The sequence below is a fragment of the Dictyostelium purpureum genome (assembly GCF_000190715.1).
Source record: "Dictyostelium purpureum unplaced genomic scaffold DICPUscaffold_9, whole genome shotgun sequence".
In the NCBI taxonomy this organism is placed as follows: Eukaryota; Evosea; class Eumycetozoa; order Dictyosteliales; family Dictyosteliaceae; genus Dictyostelium; species Dictyostelium purpureum.
Window position 1 is genome coordinate 1 of NW_003519346.1, and position 20,180 is coordinate 20,180.

At 26.2% G+C, this 20,180-nt stretch overlaps 5 protein-coding genes across 5 annotated transcripts; 1 reads left to right on the plus strand and 4 right to left on the minus strand.

Moving 5' to 3' along the window:
- Positions 1-62: 62 nt before the first annotated feature.
- On the minus strand, positions 63-4,196 carry DICPUDRAFT_74505 (uncharacterized protein; the record flags this gene model as incomplete). Its single annotated transcript, XM_003283504.1, has 12 exons — positions 63-102; positions 180-226; positions 291-711; positions 783-994; positions 1,070-1,459; positions 1,538-1,587; positions 1,660-1,963; positions 2,034-2,288; positions 2,360-2,926; positions 2,993-3,719; positions 3,788-4,047; positions 4,101-4,196. The coding sequence occupies 12 exons, from the start codon at positions 4,194-4,196 to the stop codon at positions 63-65; spliced, it is 3,369 nt and encodes a 1,122-aa protein (XP_003283552.1).
- Positions 4,197-4,723: 527 nt separating this feature from the next.
- DICPUDRAFT_147210 (uncharacterized protein) lies at positions 4,724-9,868 on the minus strand (the record flags this gene model as incomplete). Its single annotated transcript, XM_003283505.1, has 3 exons — positions 4,724-8,404; positions 8,483-8,979; positions 9,043-9,868. The coding sequence occupies 3 exons, from the start codon at positions 9,866-9,868 to the stop codon at positions 4,724-4,726; spliced, it is 5,004 nt and encodes a 1,667-aa protein (XP_003283553.1).
- A 1,468-nt stretch (positions 9,869-11,336) lies between these two features.
- On the plus strand, positions 11,337-13,323 carry DICPUDRAFT_93483 (uncharacterized protein; the record flags this gene model as incomplete). The annotated part of the gene is made up of 6 exons (XM_003283476.1): positions 11,337-11,478; positions 11,568-11,741; positions 11,827-11,907; positions 12,348-12,450; positions 12,512-13,120; positions 13,201-13,323. The coding sequence occupies exons 1-6, from the start codon at positions 11,342-11,344 to the stop codon at positions 13,321-13,323; spliced, it is 1,227 nt and encodes a 408-aa protein (XP_003283524.1). The 5' UTR covers positions 11,337-11,341.
- A 67-nt stretch (positions 13,324-13,390) lies between these two features.
- Positions 13,391-13,909, minus strand: DICPUDRAFT_74508 (uncharacterized protein; the record flags this gene model as incomplete). The annotated part of the gene is made up of 2 exons (XM_003283506.1): positions 13,391-13,408; positions 13,550-13,909. The coding sequence occupies 2 exons, from the start codon at positions 13,907-13,909 to the stop codon at positions 13,391-13,393; spliced, it is 378 nt and encodes a 125-aa protein (XP_003283554.1).
- A 1,022-nt stretch (positions 13,910-14,931) lies between these two features.
- Positions 14,932-20,064, minus strand: DICPUDRAFT_14599 (uncharacterized protein; the record flags this gene model as incomplete). Its single annotated transcript, XM_003283507.1, has 3 exons — positions 14,932-15,297; positions 15,379-18,603; positions 18,667-20,064. Coding segments are annotated over 3 exons (4,989 nt in total), but the record flags the coding sequence as incomplete, so codon positions are not given.
- Between the last annotated feature and the right edge of the window lie 116 nt (positions 20,065-20,180).

A 20,180-nucleotide genomic window follows, 5' to 3' on the forward strand; every position in this document is an offset into this window, starting at 1 on the left:
TCTCTTTTATTATGTTTAGTATTAAAAGCTCTGAATTAAATTTATATTCTAAAATATCCATTTCAAAATTTGAGTTCATATGTTTTATCATTTTCATTTTTTCTTTAAGATTAAAAAAATTAGTTGTATAAAGTTTTCCAAATAATTGGATTGCTTCAAAATTTCCACCTGTTAAATACATTTCTTTGGTTTCTCTAATTGAACCTGTAATTTTTCGAATATAAAACTAAGTTTATAATGAAAAGTTAATAAATTTTCAATTTTAATCTTAATAAATATAAAATATTTACCTTATCATTTATTTTGACTAAATGAACATTTTCTTTAATTTTTTTAATTTCTATAATATTAAATATTATGTCATAACCAATAATAACATCTATTTTGTCGTTATTTCTTTGAATAATTTCTAAACTGGTTATATCATTTAATATTTTATTTTTATTGATTATGAAATAGTTTGAATAAAGTGATTTACCTGAATAAACTGTGCTAATATATTTCTCCCAATTGGGATATATACTTTCAATATAAAAACCATAGACTCTTCTGATAAAATATGAAATATCTAAAATAATTAAAAAATCTTCTGTTTGTTGATCTAAAACTGATTTTGATTTAATTAGAATCACTTGATTTGAGTTTGATGGGTTTGATACAAAATATTCGAAATAATATAATAATGATCTTATTATGCTGATATCATTGTAACTGTTAATAAAAATTTAATAATAATTAATATGAATTTATTTGTGTATGTGTAGTTATACATGAATAATTACTCTTTTTCAATTATGTCCTCGATTGATTTGATTTTTAATTCAGATTTAAAGAAATAATATGATGTATTAATATCTTGAACAATATAGCATGGAACAATGATTTGATCATTAAATTCTTTAAACTTATTATTATCAATTTCTTCAAATTTAACTTCATCTATTATATCTTCAGTTAAATGTTCCTTCTTTTGTTTTCGAATACAATAAATTTTCTATATATAAAAAGAAATCTTATTAATAAATTAAATAATTGAATAATTATATTATATATTGGTTTGAATACTTACTTCATTTGTATCGGTAGTTTCTAATAATAAAATCATTGTTTTATAATCAAAATATATATCATTATCTTTGTGATGGTTTAAATTTAATATTTCTAAAATATTATATTTAATAGAACCAATCGTTATTTTTGAGTAGTTGGTGAGATTATCATTATTATTATTATCATTGCTGTTGATTGATAACTTGTTTAAATAATATAAACCATCTGATGGGGAATATTCGATTTTTGAATGACCTTGGTCAACCATAACACTATAACAAAATAAAATATTTAAATATTTAAAGAAATTTAAATTTAAGAGTTGTTGACAGCTATCTTCTTGACCAAAAAAGTAAAGAGCAATATCATAAATTGAACCAACTATACTAAATGGACTTCCTCCAAAATACTGGGGGTAAAAAAAATTAAAATAATTATTAAAAAAGAAAAAAAATTAAAAATTAAATTTATATATATAAATAATTACGTCGAAAAAATAAAATATTTCTTCACCAATAATAATCGTTTCTAAACCATCTATAAATCAAAAATAGAAGTTAGTATTGTTTTAACTTATCAAGTATTATAAATAGTTTTATAAATACATACATATGAATTTATAGTCTTTAATTGATTTTAATTGGATTAAATTGTTTAAATGTTTTTTGGCTAGTTTCATAAAATAATTATTCTTTTCTTCATCAGTAAACATTGATCTTTTTATTTCCCAATCTGAGTATTGATTAACGCATTCTTTTAATTTGGTTGGTAAATCGTATAGTAAAAGATCAAAGTGGGTTTTTTTTGAGGGTTTTAATAAAGGTTCAAATTGAATGTTCTCTAAAATAGGGTTTACAAGTTCAATAAAATTAATAAATTTATCAGATGCCACTCGTGAAATTGCACCAAAAACCTATTGAATAAATAAATTGTATTAATACAAAAAAGAGAATTAAAAACTGTAAAAATATTTTATACTTTACCTCTCCTTCAAGATAAACTATATATATTGGTATATGTATATTTGATTTTTTATGAAATTGTTTAACTGGGTTAATAACAAAAGTTTCAGAAATAGAAATTTTTTTTAAAATATTGTTATAGCTTGTATCTAATTTATCGTAATATTCCATTAAGTATTTGTTTTCATTTATTAATCTTTCTTTTTCATTTTCTAAAATTTGATAAATATATTTATATTGAAAATAAACTGGTGTTTCAGCTTTTTCGAAGGTAGTCTGTGGTAATAAAAAATATTTGTTATAATTTATACTATGTAATATAAAAGTCATATTAATACAATACTTACACTAAAATAGTCATAAATCTTATCAATGACTGGGTCTTTGGTTTCTATACTATACACCTTGAAGACCATGTCTATAAAGTTAGGTAGTTTCTCTGTTGGATCTGCAAATGTAGAGAGTATTGAAAACCTAACATCATTGAATGGTTCTTGATTTTCTTCATCTTTGGTAGTTTCTTTTTTGTTTGTTAAAAATACTTGAAAGCCATTTAAAAAATGAAAATATAAATACAGCATTTTGATATCTCCTTTTTCGAAAATTTGAAAAAATAATAAAATTAATTTAAATAATAATATTAATTGAATTTTCTTTGTTATGGCATTTGGATTTTGTATTGATATTTGTTTTAAAGTGTTTTCAGTTGGGTTAACTATTAAATAATAATTATTTTCATCATCAGTTGCATTGATATCATAAAGTTCAACTTTATTTGGTTCTAATGGAAAAACTTTTGAACATTCCATAAAATAAAATGAAAACATTTCTTCTGAAAACATTTGATCGAAATGTTGTTTCATAACTGAATTTTTATCAGATATAAAGCTTTTAACTGAAAATAAACTAAAATACTTTAAATATTAAATATTAGTATTAAAATAATTTAATTAATTTTAAAATATAAATTTAATGCATACTTTTCCATCAATTATGATATAATATTGATGGCTATTTAATATATCAATGCAACTAATACATTTATAATCTTTGGTAATATCAAAACCATTATTATTATTGCTATTATAATAAAAATTTAATGATTGATTATTAAAATTATAAAAACTGTTTAAATTAAATTCAATTGGACTTGTACTTGTACTTTTTTCAAAAAAATTGTATTTTTGATTTACAAAATCTAATGATTCTTTTAGGTTTCTATGAAAGAAATCCCCAGATGTTAGTCTTAAAAATTCATAGTGTTTGCAAATGAATTCTAATATTTGGGATGGTTGTGGTCTTTGGTATTCATCTTCATTGGCCATTCTTTTAAATATTTCAAAAAAAACTTTATTATAAAATTCTGAGCTAGTATTTTCATAAAGCTTTAATAAAGTAACACCTAAACTGTAAACATCTACATTGGAGGTATAATTTCCCTCAATTACTTCAGGTGCTATAAATTGATTAGTTCCTTCTTGAGTAAAACGACCATCTTGAGTTAAACCTAAAATAATTCTTGAGGATCCTAAATCACCTAAATAAAACTCATATTCCGGTTCTCCTGTAATTCTATTGGGACCAATAAGTGTTCTAAAAAATATATTTTCTGGTTTAATATCTCTATGAACAACCTTATCTTCTTTAAACTGTTCCAAAATTATTAAAATCTTAACCAATAAATAAAAAAAATTATAAAAAGAAAATCTAAAATAATGGGTAAAAAATTATTAAAATATTTTTTTTAGTAATTTATATAGAAAAATTGTAATTACCTTTTTAACTTTGATAAATCCCCATTTTCATAAAATTCAGTGATGATATTTAAATGGTAATAGTCTTTATTTGGTTTTATGGTGATAAAATCTTCAATATATTGAATAATATTTAAATGTGGGTATTTTTCTTTATTTGAATATCGTTTTAAAAATTTGAGTTCTTGGTTTACTGATTGGGTGAAATTCTTTTCTAATCCTATTTCAGAATCATTTAAAGTTTCTAAATTAAATAGTTTTATTCTTTTACAAATATATAGCTAAAAATTTATTAGTATTTTTTTTTGTTTATTTTTTATAAATTAATAATTACTTTTTTTTCTTGAATATTTTCATATAAATAAATGACTCTATCTAAATTCGATGATAGTTTCCTAACTTTATAATATTTGTTATTGTATTCTTTCATTTGGGCGGATCAATGTAAAATAAATAAAAAAAAAAAATTTTTTTACATCAACTTTTTTTTAAAAAAAAAAACAACAAAAATCATTTTTCAAAAAATAAAAAAAAATTAAAAAAAAATTATTTTATCAAAAAAAAGGGAACGGTTTTAACTTAAGGTGTTCCACCCAAGTTTTTCTTTCAAGTAATTGAAAAAATGATATTAAAATGCTTTTTTATACCCTCTATTAACTTAAAAAAAAAATCAATTTTTATAAAAGAAAATTCAATTTAAGAAATGAAAGATAAATTTATTAACATTTTTTGTTTTTCTTTTTAAAAAAAATAATTATTGAATAGATTTATATAAATAAACACTTCTATATTCATTCAAAGTTAGTTTCCTTAACTTTATAATATTTATTATTGTATTCTTTCATTTGAAATGATGGAACAAAATTAAATAATAACGAAAAAATTAAAAAAATTAAATCATCCTTTAAAAAAAAAAATTTATTTTTATTGTTATATTACATATAAATATAAATCAAACTATGGTGTTATATTTGATGAGTCATTACCAATATCATTATTTGAAATTGGGGTACCATAGGATGATGAGGAAGATTGATTTGATTGACGATCTGTTGTAGAACTTCCGATACCAATTGATGTTAATTTATTATTTTTTGAGAATGAACCTCTGGTGGAACCACCATCACTTGATTTTTGTTGATATGGATTACGTTGATCGAATGACCACAAGATGGAGATGGCTGGTATTACTTCAGTTAAAACCAAGCAAATAAAACTAAATATAATTGAATTTACATTTGCTGCTACCATAATTAAAACGAAAATACAATGTAAAATGAAACCAATACTGCATGTTAAAGTTAATGTAAAGATCTTTCTTTGGTGATGTGCTTTGTTTGATGTTGATCCTACTTTGTTTGATCTCATTGCGCTATATAAACTGCTACCTAAATATAAAAATGCTGAACCTATAACCAAAGAAATTAAAGCTTGGACCACTGCGTATACAATACTAACAACACGCTGTGGTGTTGTACTTTCAACTGGAATAACTATACGAGATCCACAATTATTAGGTTTATCTTGTTTGGTATATTGGAATACTAAAACAATGGCAATGAATAAAAGATAAAGCACGGCATTTATAACTGCGACGGTTGTGTAAATTCTTTTAGATAGAGACTCGGCTGAACGATGTTTCTTTAATACCAAGAAGAAAATAACATACCAAAGTACCACTACAATAGTAAAGGCTGTGAAATAAATGAAAGTTGGCAAAACAACCAAAATGTAATCTGCAACTGGACTATAAGCTAATGCACCAGATGGCATAATGAAAAAGTAAATGGCACGGATTAAAATAAATAGAGTTACAATAATGATTAAAAGGTGAACCAATTGGAATGCCTTTTTAGATTCGTTATAATAATTATAAATGATTAATGCAATTTCAAAGAAACCCCATAATGCAACAATAATGAAAATTACTGCTAAAGTATACATTAAACCTTTTGCTGTATCATCAAATACTTCTTTTTGTTGATCTTGATAATCTGAAATACGATTGATTGGGAAATATATTGGGTCATTTTGAGAAATATCGGTAACCATTGAGCAAATGAGTGTATTTGAAGTTTCATTATTTCTTTCAAAATAAGTTTCAACTTGTAAAGGTGTTGGGATAGTTTCATTATTTAATTGTATAGCAAAGTCAAATATTGGATATTTCGAATTTACCTTTTCACCAGTAGCAACTACAAAACAAATAACTGCTTCTCTTATACCATCTTGTGATTTAATGATAATGCCATCACTTAGTAGGGTTCCAATAACAGCACCATTATCATTGAAAATACCATAAAGATCTGTTTTCTTATAGGATACGAAATTTGATGCTAATGATTCGGGTCTTGTTGATGTGTACAACTCTTTGGATTGAGAATAAACTGTAATAGATTGACACGATGAGTCGATTGAGTTATTGGTAAATTCAATGTGACCAAAATCAAATGAAAATGTAGATTTTTCGGTGGTGCATGGTTTTGATAAACCTAATAATGGTGATGACTGCTCGAAGCATTTCGAATAATCGCTCTTGCTTGATCCACAACTGCATGTAATTGAATTTAAATTTGACTGTAGTTGTTGTAATCTGCAATAGGCTTCTGATCTAAATAAATCTGCAACTAATGTATTTGTTGACTCCATTACACTGTTATAAAACAATTCATAGTTAAATTGTGGTCCAAGTTGATTTGGTACAAATTCGGTTGGGATCCATCGAGTTGGCTTCGATACACCTGTTAACCATTTAGCATTTGACCATTGATATTTATTCGTCCATTCATTAAAAGACTGATAACAACCTTCGCACTCTTGTTGGTCCATTTCATTAAATAAATAATTGAATGGTAAGTTTGAAACTGTTGAAGACTCTAAAACCCTGCAACCCATTTGAGACTCGCATGTATCCTTATCTATAGCTGGGACCCACCATTTACCGCCATCAGCCTCACAATCACTCTTGGTAAGATGAAGTGGATATGTAAAATAACAACCATTTGGTGAATCATTTTGGTTCTTGCCATCACTATCATCACAAGTAATACCGCCTTGATATGAGCCATGTTTAAATACACATTTACCTGCACCAAATGGATAGTAAGGGTTACCATGTTTTGGATCGAAATAGAATTCATCTGAGCATACACCTGAGTTTTCACACTCTTCTTTGGTGGCACATTGGACTGGTTCAAGGTAACAAATATCCAAATTTTGAATTGGACCCATACATTCACCCTCGCCTTTATTTGAACAATCTACCCAAGTAAAAGAGGCGCCACTACATTGCTGTTGGGTGGTAAAGCTTTTAGCTACACAAGTTTTTTTTTCTTCTGTCCATTCGGTATTAGGATAACTAGCACAATCAGCTTGAGTTATATTTTTTTTAAAAATTAAACAACCAGACATAGTTGATAGGGTTGAAGTACATTGATAACCACATGGTTCTGTACAATAAGAAACATCCTCTTCGCATTGTTGGTCAGTTAAACCCACTTGGAACTCTCCATTTGGTGATAAACAAATCTTTTGGTTTTGACATGTTGTCTCTGTACCAAAGTATTGAGATGCTGAATGGCATGTGCTATTTTCGTTTGTACAATAACCACAAAATCCTCCACCAATGTCTTCACATTCCTCTAAAGTTAAAGATGTATCTCCATTACAAAAACCTGTGGCACTGCAATTTTCTACTGATGAAATTTCATCTAAATACCAGTCAACGTACATACCTTCCAAGCAAGTATCATGACGAGTAAGACAAGTTTCATCCAAACAATCTTTTATTTTATAGCAGAATGGGAGCGAAACATAAGATTTCCAAGCAAATTTTGAACGATCATAAATACTTGAAAAACCAACGCAATCTTCTTTTTGATTTTGATCATAAACTGATTGAACGACTGCATCATCAACTTTAATTGTTCCATCTAATAAAGAGAAAACTACGTTTCTTGATAAATTCTCTAAAGCACATCTTATATACTTCTTATCCAATATTTCGAAATCTGGCATACAAGTTCTTGAATATAAATTGCATTCTTTACCGCTATACTCTTGGCAATCTTGGTCAGTTGTACAATAAGGTGGTTCTAAAACACTCTTACATTGACGTAAAACAGTTGTAGATTCTAATTTGATTCTAAGAGGCTCAATGTCAGGTACGGTGCAAGCATCTATATTACTTAATGATTTGCCATAGTCTGCCAATACTGATAAGGTGCAATCGATACTTGAGCATTGTTCTTCAACTAGAGACTGGTCACCTTTACTATAAACTGTAAAATTTAATGAGGTTTCTCTTGGGTTACAACATTCGTAATATGTCATTAATGGATTACAGCATGGGTCTTGTGAATACTCTGGATCATCTCTTTTATATGGACAATAAACCAATGATATGTTTTTAGGTATAGACTCCATTTCTAACAATTGAACAGCCTTATTGCTACAACCTACCCAGCCATCACTAATTTGTAATGAGTCTAATGTGTATCTATAATTATTTAACTCGTCAAAATCTGAAATATTGAACAATACCTTTTGAGTTTCTTCAATTAATTGAAATATTTGATTAAACTCTGTTTCATTGCATTCTAAAACTTTCTCTTCAAATCCAACAATATTATTTATTGCCTAAAATTATAATATTTATATTAATATAATTAAAATTAAAATTATTACAATGTGATATAATAAGAGTTTAATACATACATTTCCATCTTTATCAAATATTGTAGATAAAAATTCTAATTTCGAGTTTAATATTGTTTCGAAATCATAAAATTTGTTTATATTTGTTTTTCCAATTGATGTTGATAATAATACTGCTGCTTGGTATGAATTTGGTTTAAATTCATTATAATGTGCGATATTATTAGTTATTTTAAGATCTGAAAACTTTGAAGAGGCATGGAAATATAAGGGAACTGGAAACATTGGTGAAATATCCACTTGTGGGTATAAAACAGAATAGGTAAGTGATCCATGGTAAGTTGGATTATTTAAAATTTGGCCATCTTCTAATAATAATCTTGATGTTAATGTTAATGAAAAGGCCCCTTCGGTTGGTGATGTCATTGATGATACTGAATATCGAGATTTAAAACCTTGGTCGCAAATAGAAAATGTAAAATTGGTTGCAAAAACTGATACTGCTGTAATATATAATGTTGTGGGTTCATCAAAACTAAAAAATAAGAAATTATCAACTATATAAAAAAATATTAGTAAACATTTAAACTATTTTTTTAACCAAAAATTATAATTCTTACATTCTTCCTCTAATTGCCAATAACCATTTGTTTCATCTGGATATTTATTATTTGGGTCCTTTGAAATATAAAATGAAGTACTTTGGTAAATTGATGGTGCATTAAAGAAATACTGGCCTGCTCTCTCTACTTGGTAGCTATAATAGATTGGCACTGAATTATTACCCTCACCCATTATAACTTGATTGGTGGTAATACATTGATGGTCACTAGAAATTGGGGTACAGGCTGATGGTGCATCGCTTGGAATTTCATAATTTTGAAGTTCAATGGTAAAATTGAAAATTGAAGTAGTTGGATCAACTCTAATGAAATAAGTATCTCTAGTCCATGAAGTTGTGAAAGTGTAATGTTCCTCTGGTGACCAATTATCGGATGGGCATAAATTGAGTAATACATTTCTTTGTGGACTTAATGATGATGAATAACGAATATAGTACATTTCGTTGAGTGGCCCAATATACGATGGACCAAAGCCATCTACTGAATTGATTTTTAATGAAGTACCTTTACAACCAAATGAAGGAGCTTTAATTCTAAAAAAAGCTGTTTCTGTGATACTATAATTGTACTTTTTGTTGTACTCCAATACTGTCCAATCGCCTCCACAAGCATCGGATAGGTCCATTTTATCTCCATCATAATACTCGATCTTTTCAGGACATGGCTCACATGATGGATCACGTCCTATCGTTGGTGGACAATCGTTAACATTTGTATAATCGCATGAACAATCTATATTTTCATTTGCTGGTGGGGGACATTTGTAGTATGGACATGATAAAGTATCGTATCTATATAAATCTTCATCTAACTCCACATCCATTAAAGCATATGATAAATCCACACCCAATACATTTACTGACTTCTTTATTAAATTGGCTGATTTAATTTCGATCCCTAAATTTTTTTATTATGAAATACGTTAATTTAAATTTGGAAAAAATTTTGAAAATGAAAAAAAGTAAAAATTAAAAATAAAAAAATAAAAAAAATAAAAAATATAAAAAATATAAAAAATTAAAAATGTAAAAAAAATAAAGAAACGTATAATATAAGTTAATTATTACCTTTTACTAAAAATACAAATGTTAAATAAATTAAAATTAAAAAAATTTTAATATTATTTTTTATAAAAAACATTGTTTTGTGTTAAAATTTTTTGAAAATAATATAAAGGGTTAAACCCTATATTTGTATTTATATTATATTAAATTGGAATAAAAAAAAAAAGCTAGTTATAGACTCCTTTTTATTATAATTGAAATATCAAATATTTAAAATTTATCTATTGGAAAGACACAAATCAAACTATTCAAAATATAATGAATGAAATAATATTTATTTTAATTATTTATTTGAATTTGATTATTTGTTGATGTTTGTGATTATTTTGATTTTGGATTTGATGTTAGGTGACAATACGATAAAAAAAAAAAAAAAAAAAAAAAAAAAAAAAAAAAAAAAAGGTTCTGTTTTTTTTTTTAAAATACATTTTATTTTTTTATAATTTATAAAAAAAATAAAAAAATTATAAAACAAATTTGCACTGTTCAACACCCGCACAAATTCAAAAAATATAAATTTTTTCAAAATATTTTCGAAAATCTACGAATTGTACAAGTGTACTCCTCAAACCTTGGGCAAACAAATATAAGTATATGAGAAAAAAAAATAAAAATTAATTTACAACCAATAAAAAAAAAAAAAAATCTAAATCTAAAATCAAAAATCAAAAATCACAAATCAAGTATTTGTGGAAATAATATTCACTCTTTTTTTTTTTTTTCAAAAAAAAGGTTATTAATAGATATATTTTTTTTATAAATCATAATGATTTTTTTTTTTTACAATTAATGTAAAAATTACAATTTTAATGTGTGTTTGTGAATTTATGTGTGATAGTGTATTTATGTGTGTGAATGTGTGTGTGCTAAAATTATTTCCAAACAATGTTTTATTTTTTTTATTTTTATTTTTATTTTTATTTTTTTTTTATTTTATTTTTTTTAATTTAATTTATATTATTTTTTTCAAAATTTTTTTTTTTTCCTTTTTTACTATTTCCAGAAAATTCTCAATGAATTATTGTATTTAGAATGAAGGATTGTTTTCCATCTATCGGTTAATTTAAGTACAAATAGGAATGACGATGCACACACAAATATAATTATTATTTTTTTAATTTTTTTAATTTTTTTATTTTTTAAAATTTTTTTTTTAAATTTTTTTTTTTTTTTATAAATTTTTAAAATTTTTTTTTTTTATTTTATTTAATTTAATTTATATATTTCATACAATGAGATTTTTAGCTATTTTTGTTTGTTTATTATTAATCTGTGGTGTTTTCGCCGAAGAAGAAAAGAAAACCTCAGTTGTTCAAATTACTGCCGACAATGTTGACTCAATTAAAAGCGGTAATTGGTTAGTCGAATTGTAAGTTCAATAAATATTTACTTCCCAAATAAATAAATGAATTGAAATGTTCTAACTTTTTTATTTTTTTTTATTTATTTTTATTTTAGCTTTGCCCCATGGTGTGGTCACTGTAAAAGATTAGCTCCAGTTTATGAAGAATTAGGTGCCTACTATAACGACGAATTAAAAGGTGATAAAGTTAAAATCGCCCAAGTCGATTGTGTTGCCAACCAAGGTGTCTGCCAAAAATTCGAAATCAGAGGTTACCCAACCATCAAATAGTAATTACTTTTTTTTTAATACATACATAATAATCTAATAATTTTTAATTTCAAACTAACTCTTCATTTTTTTTTTAAATTATAGTTTCAAAGATGGTGAAGCCAAAGATTACAGAAGCCAAAGAGACAAAGCTAGTTTCATTGCTTACATTGATGAAATGACAAAGTAAACATTTTATTAATTATATAATAACTAGTAACTTTTTTTTAAAAAAAAAAAACATATTATATATATATCATTACAGTATAATAATAAAAAAAAAATAAATAAAAAAAACATAAAAAAAAAAAGACATAAATAAATATGTGTAATAATATTATTTTTAAACAACTTATCAAATAGAAAGTAGATATTTAGAAAGAGATAGAAAGAGAAGAGGGGGATTTTACATTGTATTTATTTTATTTTTTTATTTTTATTTTACCCTTTTTTTATTTTATTTTTTTTATTATATGTATTGATATTATAAATGTGTATTGTTTTAGTTACAAAGTGAATTAAGACATATATGTATATTAATACATCAAACCCTCTCTTTTTCTTTTTTTTATTTTTTTTTTTAAATTTTTTATTTTTTTAAAATTTTTTCCTTTTAAATAACACAGAAACCCAATCATCGAAGTAGAATCTCAAGAGCAATTAGAAAAATACCTTAGAGGAAATAAAGTATCATTCATTTTAGTTAAATCAGCTTCAGATGACTCAGCAGTAAGTGTATTTGTATATAAATGTTTCTCTTTATCCATAAAATTAATTTTTTTTTTTTTAGTATGAACAATTTAAAAAAGTTTCAAATCAAATTCAAGATGTTGGCTCACCAAATACTTTAGTTATTAGAGATAAAGGAGTTTTTGAAGAAGAAATTAAAAATAATCAATTGGTTTTAGATGACAAATCATCAACATTATTTGTTTATAAAGATAAAGAGTATACCAAATTCGATGCAACTCAAAATAAGCAAACATTAAATTCATGGGTTAGAGTTAATCAATTCCCATTAATTTCAGAATTAACCTTCTCAAACCAACAAATGTTAACATCTGCATTTGGTAAGATTGTTATGTTTGTTTATAAATTCAAACCATCAGCTGAACAAATTCAATACATGAAATCTTTTGCAAGTGAAAATGATGTTGGTGCAGCTCCAGGTGATTTTGGTTACACTTATATCGTAGAAGGTACTTTTGTTAATTGGATCTCACAATTCGGTTTGGAAAAATTCCCAGCAGTTTTAGTATTCCCAGAAAAGATGGATATTTATTATTATGAAGATACAGTTAACCCAATGGATAAATCATCATTAACCAAATTCTTAAGTGATGTTCACCAAAACAAATTATCATTAAAATATTTAAATAGATTAGGTTATATTGTAGACGTAAGTATTTCATTCACAACACAGATACTCTAGCATCAAATAATATTAATACTAATACATAATTATCATCTATTATATAGCAAATTGAATTATTTGTCATGGACTACTTATACTATATTATTGGTTTATCAATCCTTTTACCACTCATATTCTTTTATTTCTTTTGCAGAGGTGATGAAGAGTCAAAGAACAAGGATGAATAAACAATCATAGAAAATAAATTGTATTTAAAAAAAATTTAAAGTTTATTTTATTTATTTTATTTAAATATTATAGAGTTGTATATTTCTGTTTTATATTAATTTTGGGTGTATATGTAGGATGTGCATTAATTTTTTTATATATTGTAAAATTCGTATTATATATTTTATTTCTGTAATACAGCTGGTATGGAAAAGATAATAAAAGGAGAGGGAAGATAAGGCATACAAATGGCTTTAGGAAAATAGGTTGAGCGGTGGGTGGTTCTTCATTATCATCATAATCCCGAAAGTTGTCAATTGCCCCCAGAAGACTTTCTTCTTCATAGTTTTTATGAGTATTGATTATGAATAAACCATTGTTGATTATTTCTTTTTGAGTCTCTGTATAAACCAAGTTAAAGTCTATTGAAAATTCATAATCTTTATATTTATTTCTATTAGATATATCCGACAGGATTTGTTCTAAAGAATCTATTGATAATTCAGTATTGGGAACCCATTTTAATGAAAAGCTAACATTACATAGTATTGAGCTACTATTATTGAGTTTGATACTATTAAATAGTGGCAAACTATCATCTATCATATCATTAATTTCAACTACTACTGTTTCTGTGTTTGTTATAATTTTTTTTGATTTATTAGAATCTTTTGTTTTATAATGAAATGATGTGCTTTTGATTTCTAAAAGTGCATTTTTATGATTTATCAAAATACCTATATAATCTTTTATTGATATTTTATTACATTTATAAAGAGGAAGGAAAAACCAATAAAATTGTATATAAAAATTGGTAAAATATAATAAAATAAAAAATATTAAACCTATGCATATATAAAAATTCCACTTTGAACCTATATAAGAAATAGAATCCAATGATGAAATCTTTTTTAAATATTAATAAAAAAAACTATGAAAATATAAATAATTAATTATTTTTACCTTTGTTTGATTTAAATTATTCTCTTTTATAAAACCCAAAGAAAAAAAACCTAAAAAAAAAAATTGACCAAAATAAAGAAAAAAAGATAAAACATAAATATAACTTGTATTTTTTCCTTTTTTATTTGTAAAATAATCTTTTTCCAAATAATTATTTATTTTTTCAAAGTTTTTATATATATTTGAAATTCTAGAATCATAATCTTGTATTTTTATATTTCTTTTAAACATTATTTTATATTTTTGCTAAATAAAAAAAAAAAAAAAAAAAGCTTAAATAAAAATTTTTTAAAATAAAAATAATGGACCTTTAATGATTTTTCATAAGATATTAATCATTACGTAGATTTTTTTTATTTTTTTATATTTTTATTTTTAAAAAAAGATTTTTTAAGATTTTTTTATAGATTTTTTTAAAACCTAAATAAATGAACTGATATTGAAATAAAAAACTATTGTAAAAATTATTTGTAAATAAAAAGCTTAAAATGATGTCATAGTTTTGAGGTTGATTTAAATTGTTTTTTTTTTATTAATACACTTTTTATTAATTTTTATAACTCTGATGATAAATTTGCACTAAAGGTTGTAGTTGGATCAGATAAAGTTGATAGTTTAGTATCTGTGCTAACACCACTACCACTGTTTGTTGATGTTGTTTTGCTTGATAAACTAAGGTCGAGTGATAAGCTTGCTCTTTGATCATAGCAGTAGAGAATAGTTACAGATGGAATAACTTCGGTTAGAATCAAACCAATAAAACTAAAAACTACACTTGGTTCTTTAAGGCCAACAATTACTAAAATAAAAATACAATGGAGAATGAAACCAGCAGAGCAAATTGTTGTTAATAAAAATATTTTTTGTTGGTGTTTACTTGATTTGCTACTTGGGGTTTTAACTTTTTTCATTGCTAAATATAAACTACCACCCAAATATATAAATGCTGCACCTATAACTAAGGATATTAATGCTTGAATAACGGCATATAATATACTAACTGTTTTTTGTGAGTTTGAACTTTTTGGATCCTATCAAATTTTAAAAAAAAAAATTATTAGAAAAATAAACATACAAAAAATTGATTTATTATAATAAATTTTAATACTTACAATAATTACACGATTGCCACACGAGTTTGAATTTGATTCTTTGGTAAAATTGAAGACTAAAATTACAACAACTAATAATATATAAATAATTAAATTTATAATACCCAATAAAGAGAAAACTCTTTTTTGTAAATTTCTGCTACTATTAACCTTGAGTACAATGAAAATGATGGTATACCAAAGTACTACTACAATTGTATAGCAACTGAAATAAAAGAAGGTTGGTAAGATAACTAAAATATAATCTGCGACAGAGTTATCAGATAAAGACCCATTTGGAAGGAGGAAGAAATAGACCATACGAATTGTTACGAATGAAAAAATCATAAAGATTAAGAGATGAACTAATTCAAATCTTTGAACAATTCCTTTGATCCTAATGAGAACAACAATAACCAATTGATAAAAACCATAGATTGATACAGCTAAAAAGATGGCAGCTAATGCATATAATAAACCTTTAACATCTGATTTAAAGAAAGTTTTATTTTCTTCTTCCCATTTATCCATACGATTGGCGGGGAAAAGATTTATGTTGGGATCTTGGACTTTGATATCTGCGCACAATTGTTCTTTACCTGTTGAATTGCTAAAGTAAATTGATATATTTAATGGGAATAGTATACCTTTTTCTAAATTATATGAGGCAAAATCAAATATTGGATATTTTTTATGGTTTTGAACTTGATTGTCATCATAGTCAAAGCAAATGGTAAATTGTTGGACACCATGAATTTCTAACTTTATACCATCACCAATTAAAGTTCCGATAATTGTATCCTTGCTATTAAATATACCAAAGTTATCTGGTTTTGGATATGATACAAAGTTTGATGGGAAGTGTTGGTCTTGAGTATTTGTGAAAATATTTTTTGGGTACTGTGAAACAATAATATTACCACAACCCTCATTAACCGATTCGTTTGTAAATATGATATTACCGTAGTCAAATGAAAACAATTGTTTTGTACCAGAGCAGGGTTTAACTTGTCCTAAAAGTAAAGCAGTCTCTTTAAAGCACTCAGATCCCCCATCGCCTGAACAGCTGCATGATATTGAATCTAAATTATCTTTTACACGTTGTTGTCGGCAAAAGTATTCACAACGGACCATATCTGCCATTTGATTATTTACAGAATCTACTAATTCATCATAGATCTTTTGATAATCTAATGTTTTGGTTTGCTTGTTTATATAAACAAATTTTAAAGGGTCATACCATTGACCTTTTGTATGGACACCTTTGTACCAGAAACCTGGAGTCCATTTAAATTTATTTTCCCATTGATATTTAGATTTCCATGAATTTGAATTATCGGAACAACCACTACAAACGTGTTCATCCATTTCATTAAATATTTTATTATATGGTAGCATTTGAGTATTTTTAGTGACATATGTAGAGCAACCTTTTTCTTGTAAACATTTTGTTTTATTTGATAATGAGGGAGACCACCATTTATAATCTTCGCCAAGAGATTCACATTCTATTCTAGTTGAAACTTGTGGGTAATGGCTAAAGCATCCCATTGGAGAATCTTGTTCAGTATACCCATTTAAATTAAATTCGCATCTAACATTGGTACCAACTATTTGATGTTTTTTTACACATTTACCTAAACCTAAACCTTGGGTATAGCCTTGAGTATTTTCAGTTGTAAAATAAAATGAGTCAGAGCATTCACCAGCATTTAGACACTCCTCTTCTGTATTACAGAGTATACCAGAGATATAGCACATGCCCGATAGTTGACCAAGTGGACCAGTGCACTCATCAACATTTTTTGATTCGCACTCTACCCATATTTGATTTAATGAAGCGTCGCAGTTATTGCTTGTTGAAATATTTGTAAAACGGCAAAATTGTACTGTCGTGGTAGTATCCCAAACAGTATTAGTATTCATTAAACAATCTGTTTCTGTTAGAGAACTTGGGTCAATACAATATGGTTGTGTAGCTATAGATTTGCATTCATAGTCACAATAAACACTACATGAACCACTTGCTTCACATAGCTCTTTTGAATATCCATTATATGTGTATCCATAGAAGTATAGACAATAATCTTGAACACCACATGTGCTTTGATCGTAACCAAGAAAGTAGCAATAAGTTTCATTTGTTGGGCAATAACCACAAAAGCTTGGACTTGCATTACATGCATTATAGCAATCAGCTTCTTTTTGAGATCCAGCTATAGTGGAATTTGCATAACCATAGCAACTATAAAATGGACACATACCAAAGATTTCCCACAAGTTTGTTGTTGTATATAAAGCAGCAAAATCAAATAAGTTGTCATACTTGACATCGTGAACAAGTTCCATTGATTTATCCAAACCAAAAGTAGTTGGGTAAAATAATGTATTGAAATTTGGATCGGCGGTGGTGGATGACCAATATGCCATTAATTTTCTATTCATAAACAATTTATTTGTAATATCGTCTTTTAAATGACTATTGTAAATTTCATCGATAATGCTTTCATTGACATGGAATGGTTTGTGTAAAACTTTATAAATTGTGCTTTGATCTAATTGGCTAAATACACAATGAAGGTATCTTTTATCCATATATTCGAAATTTGGTAAACATCTACGGAGAAAAAGATCACAAACACCATCTGGTCCTGAAAAAGTTTTACATTCATCATCAGAGTTACAATATTGAACTTCTAATACAGATTTACATTGACGTAGTACTTGAATGGTGGTGCTCATCATGTCCTCTAAGGTATTTGGTGGAGTTAAACAATTATCCTGAACTTGAAGAGAGCCATAATACTGCTTTATTATTTGTTCGGTACATGATGGGTCTGAGCACTCTTCAGTAACTATATTACTCGAAACATCCACAAAACTGGTTACATTCTCTTGTCTGGATTCTGGTACACAGCATTGATAATATTGTAAGGTTTTTATGCAACATGGGCTTGAATAGTATTCATCAGTACCAACATCATAATGGCAACCACTTGAGGTAATATTTTTTAAAACGTACTCTATTTCCAAATAATCTAATGCTTTTGATGTACACCCAACATAGTTGTTACGAATAGTTAATGAATCTAATTTATATCTTAAACTATTTAATTGATCTAATTCTGTAACATTATATAAAACCTCTTCATAGCTGTCTAATTCATTCTTAATATCTTTAAATTGTGTATAGTTACATTCTAATTCTTTAAATTCAAATGTTGTTGAGTTTTTATTCGTTAAAACCTAATAATATAAAAAAGATATTAGTATTTATTAATAATACTATTAATAAATATAAAAACTTACATTATTATTTTCATCATATAAATTACTTAAAAATGATAACTTTGTGTATTTTATTGCTTCGAATGATGAATATTCAATGGGTGGGTCCAAACCTATTTTATATGAATACAAAAATGAAACCTGATAACTATTTTCATTGATTGGGTTTTCATTTGTATCGTCGATATAGTTTATAGATTGAAATGATGGAATATTGCTGCCATCTAACGTTTTGAAAATTGAGGGTACTGGATAGAGTGGATTTGGATCACTATAGCTAACCTGAGTTGAAAATGGATAACAAAGATAATAGACGTCGCATTGGAAAATAGCAGTTGGGAAACGTAAATTCGATGTACCAACCATGTAGTATGCAGAGGCTTTTGGTGGTAATGAGGATACCTTAACTTGTTTCTTATAACCCTCTGATGTAATTGAAAAAGAGAAACTACTTTGGTAAACAGAGTAAATTGAGATGTATATTATAGAAGGTTCTAAATATAGAGTTAGGTAATTTTCACTTTCTCTTAAAGAATTCCAATCTGTAAATAAGCCATTGAATTGTGGGTGTTGGTTTGTGCTGTCTGCTAATAAATAAATTGTTTGTGCCAAGTTTGGAGCTCTAATAGTGTAAGTGGCTGCTTTGGTTACATTAAAAGTGTAATATGTATACTTTGTTGCATCGCCAGTACCAGTAACAACCTCTCCTTCATTAATACATTTATGAGTTGGTAAAACTTGGTTACATGAGGCAGCAGATGATGATGATTGTAAGATGGGTACTGGTTTCGATGTTATTTCCAATGACAATGTTACATTATCAGTTACACCACCAAAAGGTACAATATTAATGAAATAGGTATCTCTAGTCCATGTATCTGGTATAGCAAAGCTTAATTCTTGGTCACTTGGGCACATTCTAGCAATACTGTATACCTCTGGCTGGTTGATGATAACTTGCTTTTGATTACCTTGTGTATAGCCAATAGACATTGAATAATAGCCATCGATGGGATAACTTGTTACCATTAAACCCTCACATATACTAGCATCGGCTTTATATCTAAGTTGGATAGGCTCGTTGATATTAAGTGTAATTGGTTTATCCTTAACCACCTTCATTACATTTTTAATTCCACCATTACATATACTTGAACCAAATCTATCTAGAATGGGACATGGTGGACATGATGGGTTACGTCCGGTAGTTTTGGGGCATTCATTTGAATTACTATAATCACAAGAACAGTCGATTGCTTCTATTGTACAGTTGAAGTTTGGGCAACCTAATTGATCGTATTTGTATAACGGTGAATCAAATTCTACATCTAAAATTGCATAATTAAATTGGACTCCAAGAACATTCGCTTTTTTATTTGTTAATGACGAGGATTTAATTTCCAAAGCTGCATTATAAAAAAATTAAAAAAAAATAATTAGGGTGTGGTAAAAAAAATAAATAAAAAAAAATAATGATCAAAAAAAAAAAAAAATTTTAAAAATTAACCTCTAATTTTAAAATATGTATTTACCAT